This window comes from Strix aluco, chromosome 11 (assembly GCF_031877795.1).
Source record: "Strix aluco isolate bStrAlu1 chromosome 11, bStrAlu1.hap1, whole genome shotgun sequence".
Classification (NCBI taxonomy): Eukaryota; Metazoa; Chordata; class Aves; order Strigiformes; family Strigidae; genus Strix; species Strix aluco.
Window position 1 is genome coordinate 19,433,728 of NC_133941.1, and position 25,216 is coordinate 19,458,943.

The 25,216-nt window shown below is 38.1% G+C and overlaps 1 protein-coding gene and 1 long non-coding RNA gene across 19 annotated transcripts in view; one reads left to right on the top strand and one right to left on the bottom strand.

Annotated features, from left to right (window-relative positions):
* The window catches only part of DOCK3 (dedicator of cytokinesis 3), a 220,784-nt gene that overhangs the window by 177,517 nt on the left and 18,051 nt on the right, over positions 1-25,216 (top strand). For 16 of the 18 annotated variants that reach the window (XM_074836469.1, XM_074836479.1, XM_074836470.1 and 13 more), the window contains 15 exons: positions 2,361-2,446; positions 4,356-4,382; positions 4,502-4,597; positions 6,356-6,416; positions 6,909-7,002; positions 7,703-7,851; positions 12,615-12,701; positions 14,680-14,784; positions 18,193-18,334; positions 19,652-19,818; positions 20,360-20,446; positions 20,906-21,085; positions 22,024-22,107; positions 23,393-23,509; positions 24,779-24,900. In XM_074836469.1, coding sequence (XP_074692570.1) covers positions 2,361-2,446; positions 4,356-4,382; positions 4,502-4,597; positions 6,356-6,416; positions 6,909-7,002; positions 7,703-7,851; positions 12,615-12,701; positions 14,680-14,784; positions 18,193-18,334; positions 19,652-19,818; positions 20,360-20,446; positions 20,906-21,085; positions 22,024-22,107; positions 23,393-23,509; positions 24,779-24,900 — 1,604 coding nt within the window. The remainder of the gene's footprint in view (positions 1-2,360; positions 2,447-4,355; positions 4,383-4,501; positions 4,598-6,355; positions 6,417-6,908; positions 7,003-7,702; positions 7,852-12,614; positions 12,702-14,679; positions 14,785-18,192; positions 18,335-19,651; positions 19,819-20,359; positions 20,447-20,905; positions 21,086-22,023; positions 22,108-23,392; positions 23,510-24,778; positions 24,901-25,216) is intronic. The other 2 variants (XM_074836471.1, XM_074836477.1) reach the window with 1 other exon arrangement.
* LOC141928376 (uncharacterized) lies at positions 1,288-10,623 on the bottom strand. Its single transcript, XR_012624740.1, has 2 exons — positions 10,553-10,623; positions 1,288-1,501 (listed from the first exon to the last, which is right to left on the bottom strand). It is a non-coding gene; the product is annotated as an uncharacterized LOC141928376 (long non-coding RNA).

Sequence of the window (25,216 nt, forward strand, 5' to 3'; positions counted from 1 at the left end):
GGAGATGAGGAAAAGAATTTTGTAAGTGCTGGGCTCTCACTGCTCCCATTGGTTTCACTTAGATTATTAGTCAACCATTAAATGGGTCAGACTGAGAACCAAAAATGGAGATGTAAAGATATAGCCAGTATTTGAGAACACAGTGGTGTTCGCTCCTCTGTCTTCAATTTCCAGCTAGAAATTGTGGTATTGTGTAATTAATTATACCATGCTTTGAAACAGACTTTGTATAATTTTTTAAGAAATTGTAGCACTCTCCTGAAATGGTTATGCCCAACAACAGTTCTGTAGCTTCCACCTGCTGTGAGCTCTGATTGCATAAACAGGGAGAGGAGTCTTCATCATTTTGTTGCCCAGTCATGGTCAGAATTGCTTAAATTTTCCACTGCAAAACAGATCCCTGAAGTGCAAAATATTAATAATGAAGAATTGGTTTGGACTGGACCCTGAGATGACTGTGCTTCATTGTCTTTGGGGCAATGCTGGAGCAAGTATCTGCAAATAAGCACTCTGAAGTAGTAAATCCTTTTATTTAAATTATCATAATTCATGTGATTATTATCCACACACTCATTAAAATGCCAGATCTAATCTATCATTCCAGGAGAACAGCAGACCTTTTCCATAGCCTGACCTATTAAAGGCTGTGTGGAAAAGTATTACCAGGAGCTTCTGTTTTTCTTTCTCTTCAACTCCCTTGATTATTACTGTTGTTATTATTATTTACTACTATTATTATTACAGTAGCATTTGATCTTGGTCCTCTTTTTGCTTGTTTTAGCATAGCAATAGAACAGTCCCAGCTCTGGCACTTACAGTTACAGGTACCTACAGTCATCTTCAAGTTTCTGGACCTGTTTATACTTATTGTATCAAGATGAACTCTTCATAATCTTCATTTAATTTTTACACTCACTAATGTATTCTAAACTAGAGCTCCAAGAATATTTCTTTAATTACTGTGGAGCAAATTTCCACACTGTTTTATGAAGCATATATTGTAACTATCTAAGATTAAAGACAGAATAATCATCTGTATTAGTGAGAATGAAATAAATAGTTAAATAGCACAAGATGTATTAAACATTATTAACATCAGCTGCTGGAATCAGGAGGTTATTTGTTGTCCAGTATAATGCTAGATATATTCTGGACACGTGCATTACTGATTTTTGTCAAGTCATTGTAGATCACAAGCAAAGAGAGGGTAGTTTTTATTAAATTCTGAGCTCCTCTTTACTTTTTAAACAATAAATTGGTTGTCAAAAAATATTAAAATCCTGGAAATTCATTTTCAAGTCCTTTTTTTATTTTTGTCGGTAGCTCATGTTTTAACAAGGTTATTTTTTCAGCAATACTGGATAACAATGCAGTCTGATTCATGGACTATATCAGGCTTCCCTTTAATGATTTCAGCAACAACAGCACCAACTCCATTTGTGTGCCACTGGGTGATTTGCTTTTCCTTCTCACCTTAACTTCCTCTGCAGCAATTTGGCAGCTGAAAAACACAGACAAACTCAAATTATGTTTGTCTTTAAATAAAAACAAGCCATATTTCTACAAACAGTTTCAACCTTTAGGAACCTCTGTCTTCATTAGTACTGAAAGTATGTTTTTTACAAGATTTCCAAGACTACATGAAATCATTTTGTTTAATGTTAGATACATTGATTTCTGCACTTGAATCAATTTTATGGGAATAGCTGATACCAAACTTGATAATAGGACATATTAGACTGGGGGAGGAAATGAATACATATTCAAAACCTTTGTAAGGGAAAAGAAACATAATGATACTGTTGTGGCCCTTTATGTAAGCGTGAAAAGAAAATGCGTCATATAATCATAGAGAGGCTTGACAAAACTGGGTTTAATGAATAAATAATCTTGCAATGTAATGATGCCTGGATGATTGGAAATCAATTACCTACCAGCAGAACCGTCCCAGCCAACCAGTGGCAATCACGCCATAAATTAGTTTCTCTGCGTGGATATTCTGTTACAGTACTGGATACAATTTATCTGGTATACTGGTTCACTGAAAGTGTGTCTGAGTGATTTATTTGATAAAGTGAATAAACTTCAGAAATTCCTGTGAAGAAGCAGTGTTACCTGCCCTGGGATGTTCACTTAGACCCTGATAAGCAAAAGGATAATTTAGATTTCGTCCTCCTATTTCACTGAAAAATGAGAGAAGTGTGTCCATTGAACTGAGCCACAGAGAAGCAAATCACTGGCACATAGAAGTGGGCAGCCCCAGGGCATGAGACAAAACATCCTTTCATTCTTCCTAGTGTTTGGAACTCTTGTCCTTCTACATGAACAGCTAATTTGTAACCAATTGCTTCTTCATCCAGGTGGAAGCTGAGCTGATCGATAAGCTGGACAGCCTGGTATCCGAAGGAAAAGGTGATGAGAACTACAGGGAACTCTTCAGCCTGCTGTAAGCTCTGCCAGTTTCTGCTCGCTCTGTGTTGGGCAGGGTCATTGAAAGAGTCAAAGTAGTGACCTGTGCAGCCACAGCAACAGTGCTGATCTTTCAGAGAAAGCAGTGAGGGGCTTTCTGGCAGGTTTGCATGACATGGCTCAGTGAAATAGAAATATGTCACTCAAATTCTGAAAAGAATATAAAAACCTAAATTCTTCTTTGTCTTCCTTCTGTGAAATCGAATATAAGGCTGCACAGGTAAGTAGTTACCATCTTCCCATCAAAAATTGATTTGCTAGAGGAGCCAGTGCCTGCCTTTTTACACAGCAGTAAGTGAAATCATGGTCTTAAGATTGTTTAGAGAAACAGTGTACTAGCTAGCAAGTCAGGCCTTGTCAGAGCAAAAGATATTTTCCTCAGCATTTTCCTTTGCTTCTTCCAATTTTTGAAGGTCACGTTTTGGTTGGCTCAACAGTTGCAAGTTGCTTCTTCCAGACTCCATCATGACACTGTATTTCCACTCCCTTTCACACCAAAAATCCAGTAAATCACAAGGATAAACTTTACATCTCACTTTCCACTTAGTTATCTTTGATTACTGACCTGTTGCCAGATTTCATTTCCAGTGATCCTAGTTTATTTCAAAAGGACTTGTTTTGAACTGTGAGAGTCCAGGGCAGTTAACCCAAAATCCTTAAATATCCCAGTGAGCCATGGAGATCAGCAGCAGAATTTTAGCCATACATTCCAGACAATTTTATGTGGCCCCCAATAGCATGCTGGCAGTTTGAGGCATAAAGCTTTGTTTTGCTAGAACCAATACTTATATTTCTGAATTTACAACTGCACATTTGTTCATTTTCAGATACATAGGCCTGCCTATCCTGTATGCTTATCCTTAGGAAGCATGTAAATGTATTCAGTTTTGATTTGTGTATATTCAGGAAGTCTGACGCATTACATGTACAGATAATATAAGTCTATTTCAGGGATAAAGGAAGAAAAATATCTATCTTTTTTTCTTTTTTAATTCACCTGGCAAGAGGAATATCATATATTTCCTTTGCTCCAGTTGATGACATTTGTTACCTGAAATGTTAAGAATTCAAAGACTGTAGCTTGTTACTTATTTTTAGATGACAGTGACTGGATGTATTGCCAAGAAACACAGCCTGGAAGTCCAGCAACCTTTTAGTTTATATTTGCTATTGACTTTTCTGAGAACAGTGTGAACTTTGAGGAAACAATTCCACAAAGTTAATAAATGCCGTGTGAAATAAACAGTTGACCCTGAATTCTACTGTCTCAACTATACTGCTGAAATGAGAATTGGCTCCCTCAGCTGATGATCATTCCAGTACAGAACAGTTGGCCTCTTGTGAGGACGTGTGTGACACCAAACAGAATTTCTTTTCTCTTGCCAGTACAGAAGTGGCAAGTTCTTTGACCAGCGATCCAGTTTCTGGAAACTAGTGTGTGAATTTGCTTTCTTTTTTCACTTTTTAAGTATGATTTTCAGTGTTCTCACTCTAGCCTTCTCTCAACCTTCACAATTGTCTCAGTGAGATGCCTGCTGTATTGTCTAGTTTGCTGAGCAGGAACAGATTGCCTTTTATTTATTTACAGTTTAAATAAACTGTGATTCAAGGTTAGTTGGTTGGTTGCTGATTAGAGGCGAAAATTTATGTAGTGATGAGCAAAGAAGAGGTATTTGCACTAGGTTTAGACTCCCTTCCAACTTCTGACTGCTGTTAGCAGTTTTTAAGCTACATTAAGCTACATGGGAATGTCAGTAACGTGAGAATTGGCTGTTGCCATGAGCATTGCTGCTCTTCATATATTTTAAATGGCAATGTGAAGATATTTTTCCTTCTCGTGTAAATTCTGTAATTTCCTTGTCTTTGCTTCATGCTGCCTGGAGTAGAACCCAGCTCTTTGGGCCGTATCCCAGGTAAGACAGGAATTCTATGGATTTGTCTTATGAGGGAGAAACCAAGTTGTCCCCAGCTGTCTGCGTGCACTGTGCCATTTCCCTGGAAGCCTCATCTGCTGTTTCCATCTCCCAAACAGTTTGCTGGAGAAGATTGAGCAGGAAACATGGCGAGAGACTGGAATCTCTTTTGTTACATCAGTTACTCGTCTCATGGAGCGGCTGCTTGACTATAGGTATCTGGCAACAACAGTAATACATTCTAAGAACTTTGTAAGGAGGTAGTACCAAATTTCTTTTCTACAGGGAATATTTTTATTGTTTATCAAGCTGCATGCTTCTCTGATGACAAGTATTATGTAAGCAAGCCTAACTCATTGCTACTAGGTTCTGAGCAAAAATCCTAAATCCACATCTCTAGAACCCTAATTCTCATTCTTGTATGCTCGTTACTGATAATAGCAAAGATAAAGAAATTTTTTTAACTTGTAGTTTTGTATTAAAGTTTAATCAGGTTGCAAAATGATTCATTCCTTCTATCACTGAAATGATCTTGCCCAACTCAGCAAAATAGAGGCTAAATGCAAGAATGATCTCAAATGCCTTGCTGACCCAAGATGTGCTGAATGCCTCATCTAGACATGCAGGGTTGGAAAACTTTTCATCTGAGGGAAGTCTGACATGTCAGCTGGTGACTCATGTGTGCAAGACTCCACTATAAATTAGGCATCCTTTATTTAGTTCTAGACGGAAGTTTACAGGACTATTATGTCAATACAGCTGAGCTTTGATCAGTTACAAGAAAATATTTTAACTTTTATATATATATATATACACACACACTCAGACTTGTTTTTATGGAATAACAGACAATTTGAAACTATGTAGAACTGCCCCAAATATTTCTATCTTCAGCCTACTGACAATAATTTTTGCTTCTGCTGCTGCTCATCATAGGTAAAAACCTGTGACTAGGCTGGGTACTCTGCAATCCCAAATCCTTTTCTGTGCTTTTTTATTTGCTCTTTTTATTATCCTTACCTGTCTGATCCAATCTCCTGTTTGTTTCCTGACAAGAGCTGCTGTACAACTACAATGCAAGACCAGGTATCTGAGATACATTTAAAGGAAATGCAAGGGAGATGACTTTTTTTTCTTAATGAAATTTGCTATCAACGCAATTTTAATACACAGATACACACTGTCATGCTTAGTTGAGGAGCAGATACCAGGTTTTAATTGATTTTTAATACACAGCATATTTTTTCATTCCCAGAGCAGACCAGAACAGGGAACTGCATCAGAATTTGAAATACACAGGCATCTCTTGGAGTTCACCTGCCAGTTAGTTGACACAGTAGTTCTCAAGATAGTTTGCTGTGTTACTGTTTTAAAAATTTTGTCTCTTTTTCATAAATGAATGTGACTTTCTCAAGTCAGGACTAGTAATTTCAGAAGCCTTTAACTTTCTGTGCTGCTTCAATAGAAATAATTTCTAAAATACTCCAAAAACTAAAGATAAATGTTGTGATTTAACTTACTGATGAAACAGTAATCTAGTCTGAATTACTTGGGTTGTATCTTTCAGTGTGCCAACACTTCATTGGATAGCTGAATTTATGAAAGCTAATCCTTTGACTAGGAAAACACTAAACATTTACATCTGGATAAATAATAGTTTTTCACTTTTATAATAGATCGTTCAGATAATTTTTGGACACTATTATCTGATTTTTGTTCAGATTCTTGTAAGAAATGAAGTAGCAGTCATCTCAGGTGCTTGTTCTCAGATGCAGATGTGTAAGAGGACACAGATCTCATATCATTTAAGCCATAATATGGAAATTACTCTTAGAGGAACTTTATAAAAGGAAGTATATGATTAACTCTTGTTTGTGACCCAAGGAAACTCTGGAGGATAAGATAGCTTCAAATTTATTTTAAAAGGTTTTTGTTTTGCAGATGTATGTTTCAACATTGCTCTACTTTCTTAGGGACTGTATGAAAGGGGATGAAACAGAAAACAAGAAGATTGGCTGCACTGTTAACCTTATGGTAAAGATGTTTCCTTTATCTCTTTGGGATACTGTGCAATGTTGTCAAAACTGGGATGGGAAAGGTTGGGACAGGAATCTGTGTCCGGCAAGGGTAGCTTCAGAATCCGAGCCCTGGGATGACAGAACAGAATGACAGAGGTTGTGAGGATCCCCTGGAGGTCTCTGGTCCAACACTCTGCTTAAAGCAGGGCCAAACAGGTCAGGTTTCTCAGGGCCTTGTCCAGCTGAGTTCCGAGTATCACTGTGACAGAGGTTCTACCACCTCTCTTGCCTTTTCTTTCAGCTTTTGACTACCTTCAGTTTGGGGAAAAAAAAAAAAATTCATGCCACAATACAATTAGTGGGTTAAATCAGTGTGAATGTGAAAAGAGTTATTACTTTTCTTTTGGACTGTCTTCTCTTTTCAATACCTTTATACATACACAGATAATGCTGATTGTATTGAATGAAGGAAGAGTCTCAGTAACAACTCTGTTTTTTTCTTTCACAGAATTTCTATAAATCTGAAATTAACAAGGAAGAGATGTACATCCGCTATATCCACAAGCTCTGTGACATGCACTTACAGGCTGAGAACTATACAGGTTAGTAAGACATCATATGGGGTCTTCCTGAAATCCTCTTGCAAGTTTTCAACTCTCCCAATGTTGTTGGGAGATGTTATATCTGATTCATTCTTTTGGAAAAAAATTGTATGAATCAGTTATGGCAGTTGGGAAGATAAGAAGCTGAGGTCCAGCTCACTCCCTTCAGTCAAATAATGTATGTCTTCGCCCACACAACCATATGACTATTCTGGTACACTCTGAATTTTACATTAAGTGCTCTACGAGGAAGACTGATCCAAAAAAATCACAATAGTGGAATCACATTTAGAGGAATATTAAAATCACAAAACCACTGTTACATTATCATTTGCCATATTTCCTTGCATTGCCATATTTACAGAGCACTTAGAAAGTGTATGTGTTGTCCAAGTTCTGTGTACAGCTGCAGGCCCCAAATCTAGTTCCATATCTGACTATGCATTTAAATCAAGTAGCTAGTAAAAAGAAACTTGACAGATTTGTACCTAAAAATCAGGTTCATCGGAAACAGCTTTGTGCTGCTATTTTAAGTAATGGAATAATTAAATGATCATCTAAGATGTCAGAATTTTTTCTTGCACTGTAGATCAGAAATTCCAGACTGTTTAAGAAGCAGGTCTAGTGACCTTTCAACCTATTGGCTGTATTTATTTGTTGTTGTCACTGATTCAGTGTTCAATAACTGCATTTCCAACAGAGGCTGCATTTACTTTGCTTTTGTACTGTGAGTTGCTTCAGTGGGAGGACAGACCTCTGAGAGAGTTCCTGCATTATCCTTCTCAGTCAGAGTGGCAACGTAAGGAAGGTCTGTGCCGTAAGATTATCCATTACTTCAACAAAGGGAAGGTATGCCAACTTCTTCTCTCTTCCAGCAGCTTCCTTCCCTTTTCCTGACTTACTTAGGCCTTGCAAGACTATCATCTCAGTTCAGTAGCCTGGAAGTAAATTTGTATCACAAGGTTTTATAACTTGACAAATTGCTTGTTGGCTCTCTGGGTGCAAAAACATGAGAAAATGGATACGGGTATTGAATTACACATAACGTTTGGAACCAGTTTAGGTAGGCCAACAGAAAAAACACCAAAACATGTTTATACCTTTAAACCAAACTTTGGATCAACTGATATGACAGAAAGCTCTATGAGTGCCAAGTTCCTTAGCTTCTGGGGGGCAGGATTGCATTTTGTAGTTGTCTATGCAAATTGCTGTGTTATGACTCACTTTAGGACTTGTTTTGTTTCTAAGCTATAGAACTAAATAGCAGGCAATGCACTGTAGGAGTCCCTTTATTAAAAAAGATTGAAGTCTTTTCAGTGTCACTGTTATTTTAAGGTGGCTTTCAATTAAAGTGCAGTTCCATCCCTTCACAAGAACAAAATCAATATATTTCAATTTCACAGATTCAGTATGTTTTTCCTACAATAAATATTATTTTTTTATTACTGCAGACATAGGTGTTATAGTCCCTTGTGTCACGGTGTTTTGGGAACATTTCAGAGGTGAACCTTAAAAGTGGTATAATCCGTTAGAATATTTTCATATTTTTCCCTTCTCTAGAAAAATCCTCCAGCTTATATATTGGAAGATAACATCTGTATGTGTGCCTTGGGGAGATTTTTGCCTGTGATGGCAATGACAGTGGTATTAAATACAAATGTGATTTGGTTCATATGGGGTTGACATTCTCTACAGAACCTGCAAAGGAAGTCAGATTCCAGTGTAGGAAGAAATGGCCTATTTATGAAGAAGTGATTCATTAAGAAGAAATTTTTTGGTTTTTGGTCAGAATTGTTCTAATAATACTGCATATGGGTCTCTTTTTAGTTTCAGAAATTTTCAGAGTTTTTCAGACTGCACTTAAAAAACTACTGACGTGCAAATATTGCAGTACTGTCTGACTGGACAAAGATGATACAGAGACTATGTCAAACAAGTGAGCCTGTACTTTTGACAAAAACAGGCAGTCCATATATGCACTGAAGGGGAGTAAAAACCTGATGGATGTAATTTTGCTATAAAACTCCTAACAGATTATAGAGTGTTAACCTCCTGAGGTTTTTCCCCCACTGGATGTTTTTGGAGTTACTTAACTTTGTGTTTTAATCCTCCTTTATTATAAATGGTAGCTGAATGACTAAATAATCCACTTAGGCAGTGTGTATGTCACTCAGACTGTGGAAGTGAAAGAAGCAAAATCCTCCTGCTGCTTTTCAGCACTCTTTCTGTAGCTGTGTAAGAGGGAACAACTCAGGCAATGGAAGAAATTTGCTTCCCTCAGCTTGTGTCTGGTAGTTTCTTCCTGCACCACCCTAAGATGGTCCCTCCTCTGGTCCTGAAGAGTGGAATTTGTTGTTCTGGGTCTTTCAGTTGCATTTCTAGAGTTAAGTTTCTCATGCTGCTCCTGGCATCTTCCACTAAGTAAGGGGGTCAAAGCAGCATGAAAAAGTATAAAAATTCTGCATTTGTTAATGGGAAAATTTTCTCAGCACAGGAATGGGGGAATACTATGGCCACAGGACTGTCTTGTGAGTTTGCCATAAAGGGCATGCCAGTGGAGGGCAAGGAGTGGTGGCGTGGCCCATGGCAGGCCTGGAGTGCTGCAGTGGGGTGCAGAATTGAGCAACTCAGTATTGTTGATAGCAGCAGCCCTGTGCTGGGAAGGAACAAGGTGTTCCAAAGCCCCTTTAGCCTTCGCTCTGGTCGTGTGCGCCTTCCTACTGATTTCTGCTATGCTTTAAATTGGTTTATGGCTCAGTTGGCAGTGTGAGCAAGTGCATAACTTTAAATGAAGATTTTTTTTTTTTTTTTAACTCACAGTTACAATTTTGTCTGTTAAAACTCAAGGTTTTCTAGTTGAAGACTGAATAGAACAGTTTGAACCTGATTGATCATGCTTCTGGACAGTAATAGCTTGAAAACTACACAACCCTCTTCTGTCCAGTTCACGGCCAGATTTTATTAACTGAAAATTCTGACCAGCTCCCATCACAGCATCGCAGTGTGTATCCTCCTTAGTGCCAGCCAACTGCTGTGAGAGACCCAAAACTGTATTTCTAAAGTAGTTCATTTTTAGATCATGTGTTCCATACCCAACATTTGAACTAATTTCTCTTGTGCACCCTCATGTGACTCATATTTTCAAAAGAAATCTGCACATGGGATGTGAGTAAATAAAGGTTGCCATTCATAAATGTTGATTGTCTCTATCTGTGCTTCCTTGTGTGCAGTCATTAGCGCTCAACTGAGAGTTCCTGGTGCCATAGGAGAAGGCTGCAATAAATGTCGTATGAATGTGCTTTTCAAGTGAAGGACATAATATGCAAACAGATCAGATGTCAGTAATGAGGGAAATTAACAGTGGAGACATTAGGAAATTATTTGAAGGTGGGAAGAATGATGCTTTAGAGGGAGGTGACACTTGCATAGCACACGGAATTACGTATTAAATTTCTGCACTGTGAAGATGGTACTCATTAAAATCACAGATTTTAAAACTGCGGATCCCAGTGGCTCAGATAACCATTCATTCCCTTTTCCTTTCAAATACCTGCGAACTCTCTTTCCTCAGTTGCTATCTGTATATTGTGTTTTTTCACTTCTCTGTCTCATCTTGTATCTACAGAATATTCAGCTAGCATAGTGGAGCTTCTCTGTGTGGAAATCTAACTGAAACAAAGAGAGAAAGCCTGAGTTAGGATGACAAGAACAATATCAGGGTACATGTAGAAGAGCTGGTATAAAGAGAAGTAAGATGTGGTTACATATTGTTAATTTAATTCACATCAGAAAAGTAGCATGAAAAGGTTACATCTTTAAGATCACCTGAAGGGACGGCAGCCAGCTACCTTTCTGCTTCTGTCCAGAAGACAGATTAGAGAATTATGTAGGCTTTAGCCACAGCATCCCATTTGGAAGTGAGACTCTGCTCACACTCTGTGTGACAAAAGCCATTTATTCCTGGCCAGATGTTTTAGAAGAGACTTCTTTTCCGTTCATTCAAGTAAATACAGATCAGCTAAGGACTGAAAAATCTATGTATAATATCTCTGTAAAGAATGTTGAAACCTATAAAAAATGCAATGATCTGTGTGTTTGCAAATATAAACACTTAACTGGTTAATGTTGTTGATCCCACAGCAAAAATCCTGTTAATTTAATATCACAAAAACCTGAATAATATTCTGAGTAGTCAAGCAAATGGTCTTTCAGTTCATTTCCTATTGTATGTATTGTATTTATGTAACTAAATCTTGGGTTTCCCATCATCCCAAACTAATACTGCCAGAATATCCAAATTGATTCTGAAAGAACCCTTTATTTAGCAAGTCTTATGTAAGTTTTTGTAATTAACTGAAGTGAAAGAGATGTAGAATCATTATTTTTACCTTTTTAGTTCTTACAACTATCCCTTCTTTTAATAAAAAAGTTCTTACACTTACTGGTTTTGCTTTTCAGAGGAAAAAAGCTTTGCTGGTATTAAAGATGAGAAAAAAGACACTACAAATGTGTGTGCATTATAAAGTACCTAATACACTAAATGAAACAGTGCAGAGATTCACTTTTTTAAGTGAAGGTACATGTAACCAGAAAAACTATTTCCATATTAAGTGCTAATATTTTACATAATTACTGTTAATTACTGTTACCAATAATTTACAATACTAATATTCTTAAAACTTTGGGTGATAGTCTAACTCGCACATTAACTTTGTTTTCACTACAGTGGGGTCCCAGTTAAAACAACTGGCAAGTTAGCCCAGTAATGCATAAAAGTTAATCCCATAAAGGTTCAGCTGAGACCTCAATGTTCTAGATCCTTTACATAAGTATGGTAAGAAACAGTCATTCCCCCAGAAGGCTTCCAGTCTATGCAGGTAAAAGATGATAGGAGAGGACATTTCAGGGTGTAAAATGAGCACTCTAAATGCTAACTGAGGTAACGGGAGTCTTTCTCTCAGTGTGGGTGTGCCCAAACTCAATCTCTTTCTTCCTCACCTCTGCGGGTGATGAGTATGGTGTGCCAGAAAAAGATTTCTTGTATGCAGACTGTAAGTTGAAGAAATGAGTCTTGCTTGCAGCTCTGAATATGGATATTCACTCAGTGCAGTAAGGCAGGTCAGTTCTGAGAATGTTTTGTCTCTGTATTTGAGTGTTTCCCATTGCTTGACAGTTTTGTGCTTTCAGTAGGAAGTAGGAGCCCTGGGAATGGGAGCACTTCACTGAGGAGCTAAGCCCTAACTCTTTATTCCAGGGAGTTTTAGTGCAGAAAGCAAAGGAGATATTGGGGGTGGGTTGAAGGGGTGTCTAACAAGAAGGAAAACTGTTAGTTGTGTTCTCTTTCTCCAAATATTTGGAGTTCGCAGTCTCATGAGTGAACTGTCAGTAACAAGCTGTGTGTGTAATTTCAATGGAACATATGCCTCCGTTACCATCTGGAAGAAGGAATTAATCTGATACTTAATGGAAACTGTTTCATCACTTTGCATTTTCACATCTAATCCCTGGCATTTCATACCAAATGAATTCCCAAAATTGAGTTTCCATATTCCTCTCAGCTGAGTTGGCAATAACATTGTTTGCTGTGAGTGTGATTTGCTTTGGTTTCACAGAGCTGGGAGTTTGGAATCCCGCTGTGCAGAGAACTGGCCATACAGTACGAAAGTCTCTATGATTATCAGAGCCTCAGCTGGATTCGGGTGAGTAGCAGCAGTTCCTCTCCTTGCAGACTCTCATGTCATTCTCCAGGGAATTCTGCTCTCCTGTCAGAACACTCTGAATTTAAAAAATAATCATATTTCCTATACAGCTCCATGCCTTTACAGTGACTCCCTTTGCCATTGATCTATTTCGATGACTTTGTAGATCTGCTGAAGTAATTCCTAAGTCTGCTAGCAGTAAAATCCCATGAGTGTATGGAGACAGCACACACGTAGGAGCTGGGCTTGCTTTTGCAATTGCATATTTATATATATTTTTGCATAAAATACCTTTTTTCTTTTTTTTTAAATATATATTGATATTTCATTTTAATTCCAAAAAATATCAAGGACAGCTTGTGCCAAAGTTGACAGAAGAGGAACAAGAGAGAAAGAATGGAGAAGGCAAATGTTTATGGCATTCTTGTCAATTTACAAGAAACTGGTCCTCTGGTAAAACCAAACACATGATGAAATCGGGGCACACTTGCAGCATTATGCTTTAATCAGAAAAAGTCAAAGTTCTGGTTGTTATTTAAAAGAAGCTTTATGAATGTGAAAACAGTTCATGTGCTTTTGTCCCCTGGGGTAGCATGCATATATCCAAATTTAAGATTTATGCTATGTGGATGTATTCTCATACACAATGGTTTAAATTCTCTTCAAGTCACATTTATTCTCATCTGAAGATTTCTGTCTAACTAGGGCTCATGAACTGCACTTCTTCTGAAGAACCTATTTTCTTCAAAGTGGCCCTAAAGAGAGTTCGGGTGACCGTCTTGGTTGTGCACTTGTTTATTGTAGACATCTAAATAGAGCAGTGTGAAAATTTATCCAGGTGTACAGGAAATACCATATCAGTAAAGCGATCATGAATGATGAGCAAACAAACTTACTAAAGGCTTAGTCAAGTCATGCATCAAGACTTCCCTTCCTAAAACATCAGTAAATTAGCTATTCTTACTGCCTCTGTTATTTGGATTTAATCAGCTGGCAGGTGAAGAGCAGCTCAGCTGATCAATATAACCAATTCATGTCATCCTTATGCTCCCTGTTTTCTGTTCAAGTTTCCTAAATCTGTGTTGACCTGAACTGACTTGAATTTCTCCCCACTCTAAAGAGTTTTTCTCTATGCCATTTGCATCATTCAATGCATTCCTTTATTCTTCCTGCAATGATTTTGGGACCTTCTCCATTTTAGAAAAGGAGTTAATATGTGTGGGAACTGAGAACAAAACCTCGATGCAATATTCTAAGTCAAAGCTGCTGTTAGGATTCCCTGCAGTGGAAGCAGTGATGTCAAACTGATTCTTCTCTTTTAAAAGCTGTCTTTTTGCTATAGTGAAATTCCTGTGAGCCTTTCAACTGAGAAAGTTTGGCCAGGGGTCTTGAAATCCCACTCTTAACATAAATGCTAGCACAGTGCCACAAAACTAATAATTGGAACTAGAGAAAAGTCCTTTTACTTTTTCCAAACCCCTTTTTTCTTCCATGATAAACCTACTGGTGCACAGAGCTGTAGAAGATTTAATTTTGTTTCATCCTTTTTCATGCCCCTCAACTCAATTAAGGCAAACCCAATTGAACTGATATAATTTTCCAGGCAGTGGTATAGATTTTGAGCTGTAGGAGAGAATAGGACACTGTGAGCCAGGCAATAGATCTTAATCTCAGCTTTGCCATTAATTCTGCAGTGCAAAGAAAATTACATGCAAGACCTGCTTAATTTAAAATGAGATACAACAGAAAAATTTTCATATGTCATCTCCAAAAATGTAAAATGAGTATGATGATACTATAGTCTGTTCCACCATGTAGACTGTTTAATTAATAATTTTTATCTTTAAAAGAATTTCAGTCTTTTCATAAAAAAATTGTGGGGGCAAAAGAGTAATGTGGTATTTTAATGTGTCTTGAGATGCTAATGTTTTAAGTACAGCTTTGAGGGTCTGACAGCAGCTATCTTTTTCCTCCACAGAAAATGGAAGCTACCTATTATGATAATATCATGGAACAGCAGCGCTTAGAACCTGAGTTTTTCAGAGTTGGTTTTTATGGTCGGAAATTCCCATTTTTCCTGCGGGTAAGACAGACATACAAAATATGACAAAGTGACCAGGCTCAGAGTAGCAGTTAAGGTTTTGTATTTTTGTTGTGGAGATATGATGTCTGCCATTCAGCTTATTTTTTTACGCCTCCACAAGTAGAAACAGCTTACTGGCTGAACTGAAGGGTGTGATCCACTGGGAACGTTCTTAGGAACAGAGATCAGACATTTGACTCACGCCTATGTGTATTTTTGACAATCTGCAGATGCGGCACAAACTGCCTCTATATTAAGCAAAATGCTGTATTGCAGCAGTGTTGGGTCATTACTCAACTAATTTTCATCATCTCAAATTATCACACTTTAAAAAGTCTCACATGACAGAATGATTTTAATACCAGATTGATGACACTCTTATGCTATCTACAAGCAAAAATTTCCTTCCTTTTCAACAAAAGGCCTAGCAGCTTCTCTGGACACATCCTCACTTTGGGCTTATTGTCTGCTGGTGTATACAGCATCAGCTGGGTCTGCAGTCCATTTAAAAAATTAAATTATCTTCTTTTCCTAATGAGGAATCAAACTTAAGATGGATGTTGGTTCACACAATGTCTTGTGGCTAGTTCAGAGCAAGGAAGGAATGTAGTCTGACAACTGCTGTAAGAGCTGTCTGAGAACTGATGGTAGATGCCATCTAGCTTGACAGGACAAGCTAACTTGAAGCGTGCTTTCAAGGACTGGAGCTGTAAGTTTTGTGTTCTCTTTAAAGAAATGGTTTGATGAGATGGCACCACTTGAGTAGTAAGAAGCTACAAAAAGCTAAACTGTACCAGTTTGAAAATTGCACTCTTATATTTCCTTCTGATTACTAAATTGTTGGTTTTTAAGTAGGATTTAAACATTGGTGTTTAATTACAGTCTTTTAATGGAAACACGGGTGGGGGAAGTAAAGGCAAGGTGGAATTAATCAAGGTGAAAATACCAGTGGGTAAAGGGTGGTTTCATGTTATTCAAAGGCGAAAGGTGCCATGATGTAGCAGCCTGAATCAGTGTTTAGAACACACACCTGCGGAGGAATCTGAGGAAATGACACTGTTGCAGTATGAAGCAGTAGCTACCCTTTCATGAAGATCTCCAGAGAAAACTGACAATTTCTTTTTTTATCTAACAACAGATGTTTCAGAAAACGAATGACAACAAAGTCATCATAGCACATAAGCATTCCTATGTTTGAAGTAATATCAATGAATCTAACTTACCTTTCTGTCTTATGGATCCTACAGTCTTGTCTTTGATCCTGCATGGCCTGTGTTTAACACTGCACAAGTGAAGTGCACTTACTCTTTGTGAAACAGTGTAACAATATGGATACTTGGCTGGAGACATTAACAGTGAACATGAGCGTACATAATTATAATCCTTGTTAATTCTGCAATTATATTTGGTAGCAGTACTTCTGATAGCAGATTACTAATGTAGCAATCTCATTAAAAGTCATCCTCTTCCTTTCTCTCCCTAATGATCCATACAGCATACACATCGCGAAGCACAGACTAAGCCCATTAGCAATCACATCAGCATAGATCACACTGTAAAGAGATTGGAAGCAGCTATTCTAGAGAAGAAAAAGATTTGCATGGCTTTAAAATTTTCAAACGGGTATGGGAGTGATTTAAAGTGATCAAATAACTCCATACCCTTTTCTCATTTATTTTTCTATTGCTGTACAGCTTAGATAGAAAATAACCACTTCTTTCTATATCTTTGACTTTGAAGACTGTTTGTCTAGAAAAGTTGTTGTTCATGTTTCTATGAATTCTGCATCTATTTCCAGCTTTCCTACATAAGCAAATTAAAACTGTCCATGTCTTCCACCTACCAGAAGTTCAAGAAGGGCCTGACAAGCCACATTCTGAGATCTTGTGCTGGCATCTGTCTGAAAAGTCTGTTAAGTTTAGCTTTGAGGTGTTTTCAGGGCATTATTTTTAGAATCACAATAACATTATTTATAGGCTTACAGTTTTCTGGATTGCTGCAATCACTAAAATAAAGAATGCAGTAAGTGTCATGAAGAGATTCACCTTCAAATATGGACTCAGTCCAAATCTAATAATAGCTGCAAAGTTTGGGCATTACAGACTGAACTATCAAGATTCATCATGCAATTCTTCTCCCAGTTCATTGGGTGCTGCGACTGATGCATACAAAGTGACATATGTCACAGCTGGAACATGAGATCTGCTCCATAAAGTTGAAATGCAAAGCCAAGGATAACTGCACTCCTTGGCTGTATTTTATCATTGGGTTTTGCTGCTTTCTCTTTGATTTTGCTACAAGATCAAGAACTGCTCGGCCAGAACACTTTTCCAAAGCAATTAACAAAACATTGCGTATACTGCAGCTTCTAAATGCAAGAATCAGAAGTGGGAGAACTGTTCTTGGTTGCTGGGATTCTTCCTTTGGTTATTGTTATGTGTATGAGAGTTAAAACTACCAGAAGTAGAGCATTTGCCTACTTTGATTGGTCTTGCATCAGGAGACATTAACACCAGTCAAAGTTGTGTTTTGTGGCGATAGGGTTAAGACACTGGAATACAATCTTCATGACACTGAGGACTTTAGAAATCCTGTATCTTGCTGTTCAAAGTTTGAGATGGCTCAAAAAGCATGCAAGAACTCTGCACAAGTGGTTTAATGCCTCAAGAGGCATATCTAAATGCAAGCTTTCCATTACTAGCAGAAACGAAATTTTGTTCATCGAGAGTGCTTTTAGGGCTGAAGGGGGATTTGCTAAGTGGCCACTGAGAATTCTTGGTAAGAATTCTTTTCCATATTACTCCACTATAGACAGGGGAGTTCCTGAGGATGTATTGTTCAGCATGATCAGAGGTGGATTGTATGGCTGTGACAATACAGCAATGATTCAACAATGATTTTTGTGAACAGTTTGTTACGGCTTCTCTCTAAGGGTAACTGATAAATGTGTATCTCCCTCTGTTCTATGAAATCCTCAGGACTTTTATCCCTCTGGTGTAAACTCTGTTTGACAGCAGCCTTCCCAGCGTAGAACAGCTGAGCTGGTGACTTAGTCTTAACTTTTGGTTGATATGTTTCAGTGTGGTCCAACTGAAGAATAGTCCTTTTTCAGTTGTCTGAAAAGCAAATAGGAAAAGACAGTAGGACTGAATGCCACACGTGTATGGATCTGTTAAGAGATCATTGGAATAGTCTACTTATTCATCACTTCATGACGAAATATATTGTAAAGAGAAAGGAAGGAATAAAATAGATCAGCTGTGTTAAATGCACATTTTACCCTCACGTTAGCATATTGACATTGTCATTTATCTTTGGTTTTGAAGCTGTAAAATTTAAAGTGAGATAAAAGCTGACAGAATTAAACTTACTTTTAAGGAGACTAATTTATGCTTGTGCTTCTTGCAGAACAAAGAATATGTATGTCGGGGCCACGACTATGAGAGGCTGGAAGCCTTCCAGCAGAGGATGCTAAGCGAGTTCCCACAAGCCATTGCAATGCAGCATCCAAACCACCCAGATGACTCTATATTGCAGTGTGATGCCCAGTGTATCCTTCAATGAAAGGGCAAACTATGATTAGAAGGGCTGTGGTAGAGCACAGAGGAGGAAGGTATTGAAATGTCATCAGCTTGGATACCTCAGTTCCTAAGTGTCTTAGGTAGAGCTGGATATGGACAAAAGCATACACCGGCCTACAGCAGATGTTAACTGCTTCATTGCACTATGTGTTGTGGGAGGGAACTGTCACTTCTTATTCAGGGAGTAGTGCAGGTCATATGTGATGTGTAAGGGCAACAGCTGTGCTTGGTCACATCTGTGTTTTCACCTTTACCAACAGCATTGGCATAATGCATGTTTTGTGTCATTAAAAGTATTCCAAATACCTTCTCTTAGAGAGTATTTTGTTGGGAACAGATACTAATTCCAAAGTGTTACTTTCTATTGTGTTTATTTTTCACATCAGTATTACTGTTTTGTCACAGTCTCCCTTTCTTTTAAACTGCTGAACCCTTCTATACCAAAGGCTTTGAATCTCATTCTCCTCATTGGTAATCTGTACTGTGACTGGATACAACCAATACAATGCTATATAGTTAAGGACTGAGCCACATAACATTTCGTAGGCCTGCAGAGACTTCTGGAAATTTTAGTCATAAGAACACCACTGTTTGGCTTGTGTGACAACAGCAAGGATATTGCGCAGGACTTTAACCATAAGGACATTGTCAGCAAGTGAAATCTCCTGAAATGGGTTGTTGTTTCCCACTTGTCTTTCATAACATGTGCTTTTTGCTCTTCTTTGCTATGTAACTGATACTTTCATAGACAGAGGGGGTGTTTGTATGCATATTTTGGTTGGTTTGTTTACGCTTGCAGAGATCTTGCCTGTAACACTGAGGTGAAACTAATTAAACTGGACTGTAAACTGATGAAATTAGGACAACTTCGGTTTGTAGACAAACCTGAAGTATCTAAGGTGAAATTTATCAAAGGGAAATACTACTTAGGTACCTAAATACATCAAGATCTACTAAAGTTCCTGTATGGATGAGGCACCTAGCTCTAATTAAAACTAATAGGAGCTGGATATTTTGCGTGCTGTAGCTATTTTGGATGTCTTACTACATACTCTCTGCATCCTCTGGCATCTTCCTCTTTGGTTAATCTGACTGTGAGGTACTGCAACTCTGTCAACTCTCCTAGTAGTTCTAGTCTAGCATTCTGTTGTTTCACTTGCAAGAGAAGAGTGTTGGAAAACAAAGAGGAGCATGACTCTCTGAATTCACCATCCCATTTCTTTCTACAGCAGAGATTGCTTTGCTGTTTGATATCCTGTGGCTTTCTTTGACTACATAATTTACAGATTTACAGATCTATGCAGTGACTCCCATCCCAGACAATATAGATGTGCTGCAAATGGACCGTGTCCCTGATCGCATAAAGAGCTTTTACCGAGTCAACAACATCCGGAAATTCCGCTATGACAGGCCCTTCCACAAAGGCCCAAAGGACAAGGAGAATGAATTTAAGGTAGAAGTAGTGAATAAGCAGTGTTGTAAGTGTTAGTCTCTTCAAGGTGAATACTGTCTTGTTATTTTATGCTGATAGTCTTTCAAGTAATCCTAATTTGATGGCCAAAGATACTGTAGTAAGTCAAATAAGTAGCTGTTGAGTCCAGGGGTTACACACCTGACCTGATTAAAGCACTGTACAGTTTAAAGGTTATTTTAGTGCCAGGAGAAATGCATTTTGAAGCAAGGATGGGTTTTTTTGTTTCGCTGGAATTTTTTTCTTACTGTCATATATGTCCATAATGTCTTCTTGGTTCCCATGACAGAATTGGTGGTCAGCCTTTAAAAATTAATAGAAATGTTGAATGTGTTGGTTTAGAGTACGCTGAATTCTGGTTTTGTTCAAGTGACTTTCAGCATGACATTCTGCAAAGTAAGTTAATGCTCAGGAGGTTAATATATTCTTTTCTGAACTTTAGCCCCTTAGCACCTGTAGTACAAGTACAGATGATGTGATTGTGATTCACTGTGTACCTCACATCCTCAATTACTCTTTGCAGAGCTTGTGGATTGAACGTACCACTCTGACCTTGACTCACAGTTTGCCTGGGATCTCTCGTTGGTTTGAAGTGGAGAGAAGAGAACTGGTAACATTCATAGTTGCTGTAATTGAGGTTTGAAATGATGAGTTACTGAGGACATGGGAGAGGCAACTTAAAACTCATTTGGCTAAAATCTTGCAGTTTAAAATGATGAAGGTTACCAATGATGAAGTATTTCCACTTAGACTAAATAATTGCTGAATGTAACCAGGGGAATTATGTGAGGGAACATGACAGTATAAAGGAGACAGTGCCAAAAAGATGCGATAATTGCATTGTTGCCATGTCTTCAGTATCTTCAGTATACAAAAGAGTTATCACAGCAAAATAACCTGAAATACAGCATTGCCAACAGTAAAGTTTGTTAATGTAGCTGATTTTCTACAAAGCAGTAAAAACTAAGAGAGGTCACTGAACAATCCTAGAGTAGCATTTCATTACAAGGAAGATGATAAATCTCAGTGAAGTGTCCATGGAATTAAAGTGTATTTTATTGCCTTTGAGGTTGAAGTGAGTCCTTTGGAAAATGCCATTCAAGTGGTTGAGAACAAAAACCAGGAGCTGAGAACACTGATAAGCCAGTACCAGCATAAACAAATGCATGGTAACATTAATCTTCTCAGCATGTGTCTGAATGGAGTGATTGATGCAGCTGTTAATGGGGGAATTGCACGATACCAGGAGGTAAGCCAGGCTCTGCTTCTGAGTTTAGTATTGCCTTTTTTCAATTTTATTCCCATTTCTGTTTCAAAGAGAGTAAGACTTAATAAGATAAGAAATTTTCATGCACGTTATCTAAATATGAGGTTAAAACCCCTTCTTGGTTATTCTGTATCAGTGCTTGCATAGCCACATGTCAACAGGAGGATCCAAAGGCGGAGCTGGGATATCGCACTGAAGTGTAGGTACAGTTGACAGTGGGGTTTCTCAAGAATGAAACTTGGCTTACCTGGAAATCAGATTTTTTTTTTTATACTGCTTGCATCGTAAATCCGTTCTGCAGTAGAGGCAGTGGGACTGATGGTAATTGAGACTGATTGGACCTGTAATCAGGAAAAGCTGCTAATTCGTGCTACTCTACCATTATCTTTGCTACCCTCATTTCAGACTCATTGTAACCCTAAAATGATCTTATATGCAGTATGTTATCAGGCATAATCTTTGGCAAGCTGTTACTTAAACTCTGCATTGCAAAAGGTAAGTCTAGGGTGAAATACTGAAAAATGGCAGCAGTGGTCCAGGGGTGTGGAACACATCTTCCCTACAGAGCCATGAAGAGAACACTCTTCATGCTTTACATTAGTTATCACTTCACTCACTTAATTCATTTAACTTTAGGCAGCAATGTGAAGGAAACTATATAAAATTCAAATAACTGGATGATACAAGGCTTACTGGTATTGCTCAGCACTGTCACGTGGGGAAACTTGGGTCAGATTCATGATTCAACAGAATCGTCTAGGTTGGTAAAACTGTATCATAGCTCTACCTGGGTCCAAGAGTGCTAAAAGCAATAAAATTGAGCTGCCGCTGTTAGCCTAAGATATTTAGTTTTCCTAAGATTTTTGGACCTTTTCCTCTCATCCTATGACACCATTTTTTTTTTTTTCCTTTTCCTACAGGCCTTTTTTGATAAAGACTATATCACAAAGCACCCTGGAGACGCAGAGAAGATCACACAGCTCAAGGAACTCATGCAGGAGCAGGTACGGTTTTTCAGATACATTGCTACAGTATCTGGATTCATCAGCAGTCAGTCTAAACATATCAGATCTGACTGATTCATTCAAAAGCAAAGAATTTTGGTACAGGAGATCAAAAGTACATTTAAACAAAAAAACGGGGGAGATGGCCAAGGAGTTTATGAACAAGCCATTCACCTCATGGGACATTAATTTTGGTTTTTAATTTTTTAATTAAAAGTACATTAATTTTGTTGTCTCCATTTATTATCCAATAGACATTTGCCATGTTTCAAGCCTGCCATTCATTTTTGGCATTGTGAATTATGTATTCCCAGTAAATTTCAAAGATAATCAGAGACAGGTCAGGTCAGGCTTGAGATTAAACTAGCAGAGCTACATGGGAGAACTTAATGCCTATTTATATTATCTGCAGTTTTATTTTTCCTTAACGTCTCCCTGAAACGACTACATCTCTTGGTAGATAAAGCTAGCTGATGCTTTGATGGTAGTGAAATCAGAAAATCCCATCCCTCTTAACTGAAAGTTTGGCAAGATGTACCTCATTAAACAATGTGTCCAAGTCTGAATAGAGCTACTAGGCCTGTTTCTTCAACAAATCACTTAACTGCATTTCAGATTTCCCATCTGTAAAATAAAGATAGTGCTTATCTCCCCTCAGTCCTCAAGAGAATATTTGAAGATTAATTAGTTATTGTTTGTACAGTCTTTGGATCATGTAGGGAATTATATACATCTTAAGCCTGCTATCATCACTATTTCCTTTCATCTGAGAGCTTATATAATCTCATTGAATCACTACTATTACATGTTTGACCTTTAAAAAAGTGACCTTTAAAAATAAATAATGAGCAACCAAGAGTGACTATGCATGGCACACTGCCACTGTTCAGCTTAATTATGAGAAACTCCTTTTAGAAATCTCTGTTGGCAACTTTGACCCCTTCTCTGACACCAGGTGGAAGGGATTTTCTTTGTCACAATGCATTATCTCTGTGAGGATGTAATGCTGTTCACTCTGGAGAGAGAATCAATCTGGTAATTTTTTTACAGTTCTCTTTAACAAAAGTAATCCAACATGACATAAATGTACTTGTCCCACACTTGAAGTTGTTAAAGTAATATGAGCTTGCCAGTTCTCCTAGGCTTGCTTAATTAGCAGCAGCCTGAAGAGTGGCATATCTTACAGTACTTTCTTGCACATTGACAGAACTGCAGAACAGGCTTCTATTCTCTCTCTTAGATGTGATTTATTTGGGTTTGTGATGTCATCTTTTCTTTTTAACAGGTACATGTCTTAGGAGTGGGTCTGGCAGTCCATGAGAAATTTGTGCACCCAGAAATGCGTCCCCTGCACAAGAAACTGATAGACCAGTTCCAGATGATGCGATCCAGTCTGTACCATGTAAGCTGACAGTCATTTTTGCCATTTTGAATTATGCAGAGTTATGATTAAATTTCTATCGGTTGCAGTAAGGTTCACAAAAGAACACTGATTGAACCTCCTGGATTGACAAATTATCAAAAGAATTCTTGATACTTGTGCAAGGAGGAAGTCTCAGTAAGTACGTTAACTTAGCCTTTAATTTAAACTAGAATTTTTAATATTTGTATGTTCTTTGTATTACAAAACGATTGTAAAGCTTAACTTTAAGTTACTGTTTTACATAGCAGAAAATTATTATCACAGAGGAAGAAAGATTAACAGAAAGTGTTGGATGATGCGCTCTTTGAAAGAACTGCCGTAATTTAGAGTAGCATGACATCAATTAGGCCCTCCAGAAGTGTTTTTATATAGACAGCGACAGAAATTCCTGTTGGTTACATTAAGCATCCAACTCTCATCAGGACACGAGCTATTACGGGTCTGTAGTTCCTATACAGCCAACCTGACCGTGGTTCACACCACCTGTTATATACCAGAAGTACAAACACCGTCCTCTAGGAATGATTCCTTTCCTTCTGTGTGTGCTCCACTGTATGGTAGTATTCAGAGACAACTGTACTTGAGACATCTTTACCAGGTGGGTCTCAGAAATTTGCAGTGCATTCTCCTCTTCCTGGTGTAGTGAAATTCTTATGTATACCTAGACATAACCTTGAACATTATCACAACCAAACTAAAGGCTATCTTTCTATAATGTAAAAGAATTACTAGAAATATGTGTGTTAGCACTTTACCTTCCAACTGGAGTATGCATTTTCTAACGTAGCTTCTAACTTGGAGGCTTTTCGCTCCATTCTTAGGAGTGAACACTGTGCAAGGATGGCCAGAAATAACAGCACAAGAATTTTAAAATGCAGCTTTTCTCTTTCAAAGCAGATGAGATCCGTACAGGTCACAGTTGCCAGTTTGAGTTCACTACCTTTCTTGAGATTTTGGACAAAATCCATATTTCTGCGTCCACATTTCTTTTCTGAAAAATGTAAGGTGGCTGAAATTTGGGTCACACTATGCCTCTATTTTCCTCCCACATTCCTGAAATAGTGGCTAGAAAGTGTCATTGGAAATGAACAGAGAATGAGGTTGTAAAGCACTGAAGCTCTTTATCCTGTGGAAATGCAGGATAACTGAGAATAACCGTAGAGAACATGGAAACAGATCAGGATTTTCCTGAGAAGAAAACTTGTAATTTTCCATGACCAACTTAGCTGAAGTATGTTTTCTTTGCAGGAGTTACCTGGTTTGGATAAGCTGAGTCCGGCCTGTTCTGGCACTAGTACACCACGCAGCAACGTTCTGGTTTCACATGGACCTATGAGCCCAGAGAGCATAAAGCTTGTGCATCGACACAGGTACCCTGGTTTTTTCTGCTGACATATCTCAGATCTCTGCACACTGCTGCATTAAGATTCAAGGATGTAAGAAGTGGTTAATAGTGCTGCAAGAGGAGCAGGATGTGTTTTGGCAGAAATGCCTTTCGTCTTCATTCAGTACTAATTATTAAAGTTTGAGAGTTGAGAATCCAGTTTGCAGCAAATGCTGAACACCTCCAGGTGTTACTCCATCACTTCACTTACTGTAGAGGCAGAAACACACACCTGCCACTCAGATTTCCAGATTCAAGCTGCCTTTGGAGGTTCCAACTTCTCCAGCTTCTGTTATGCAAAC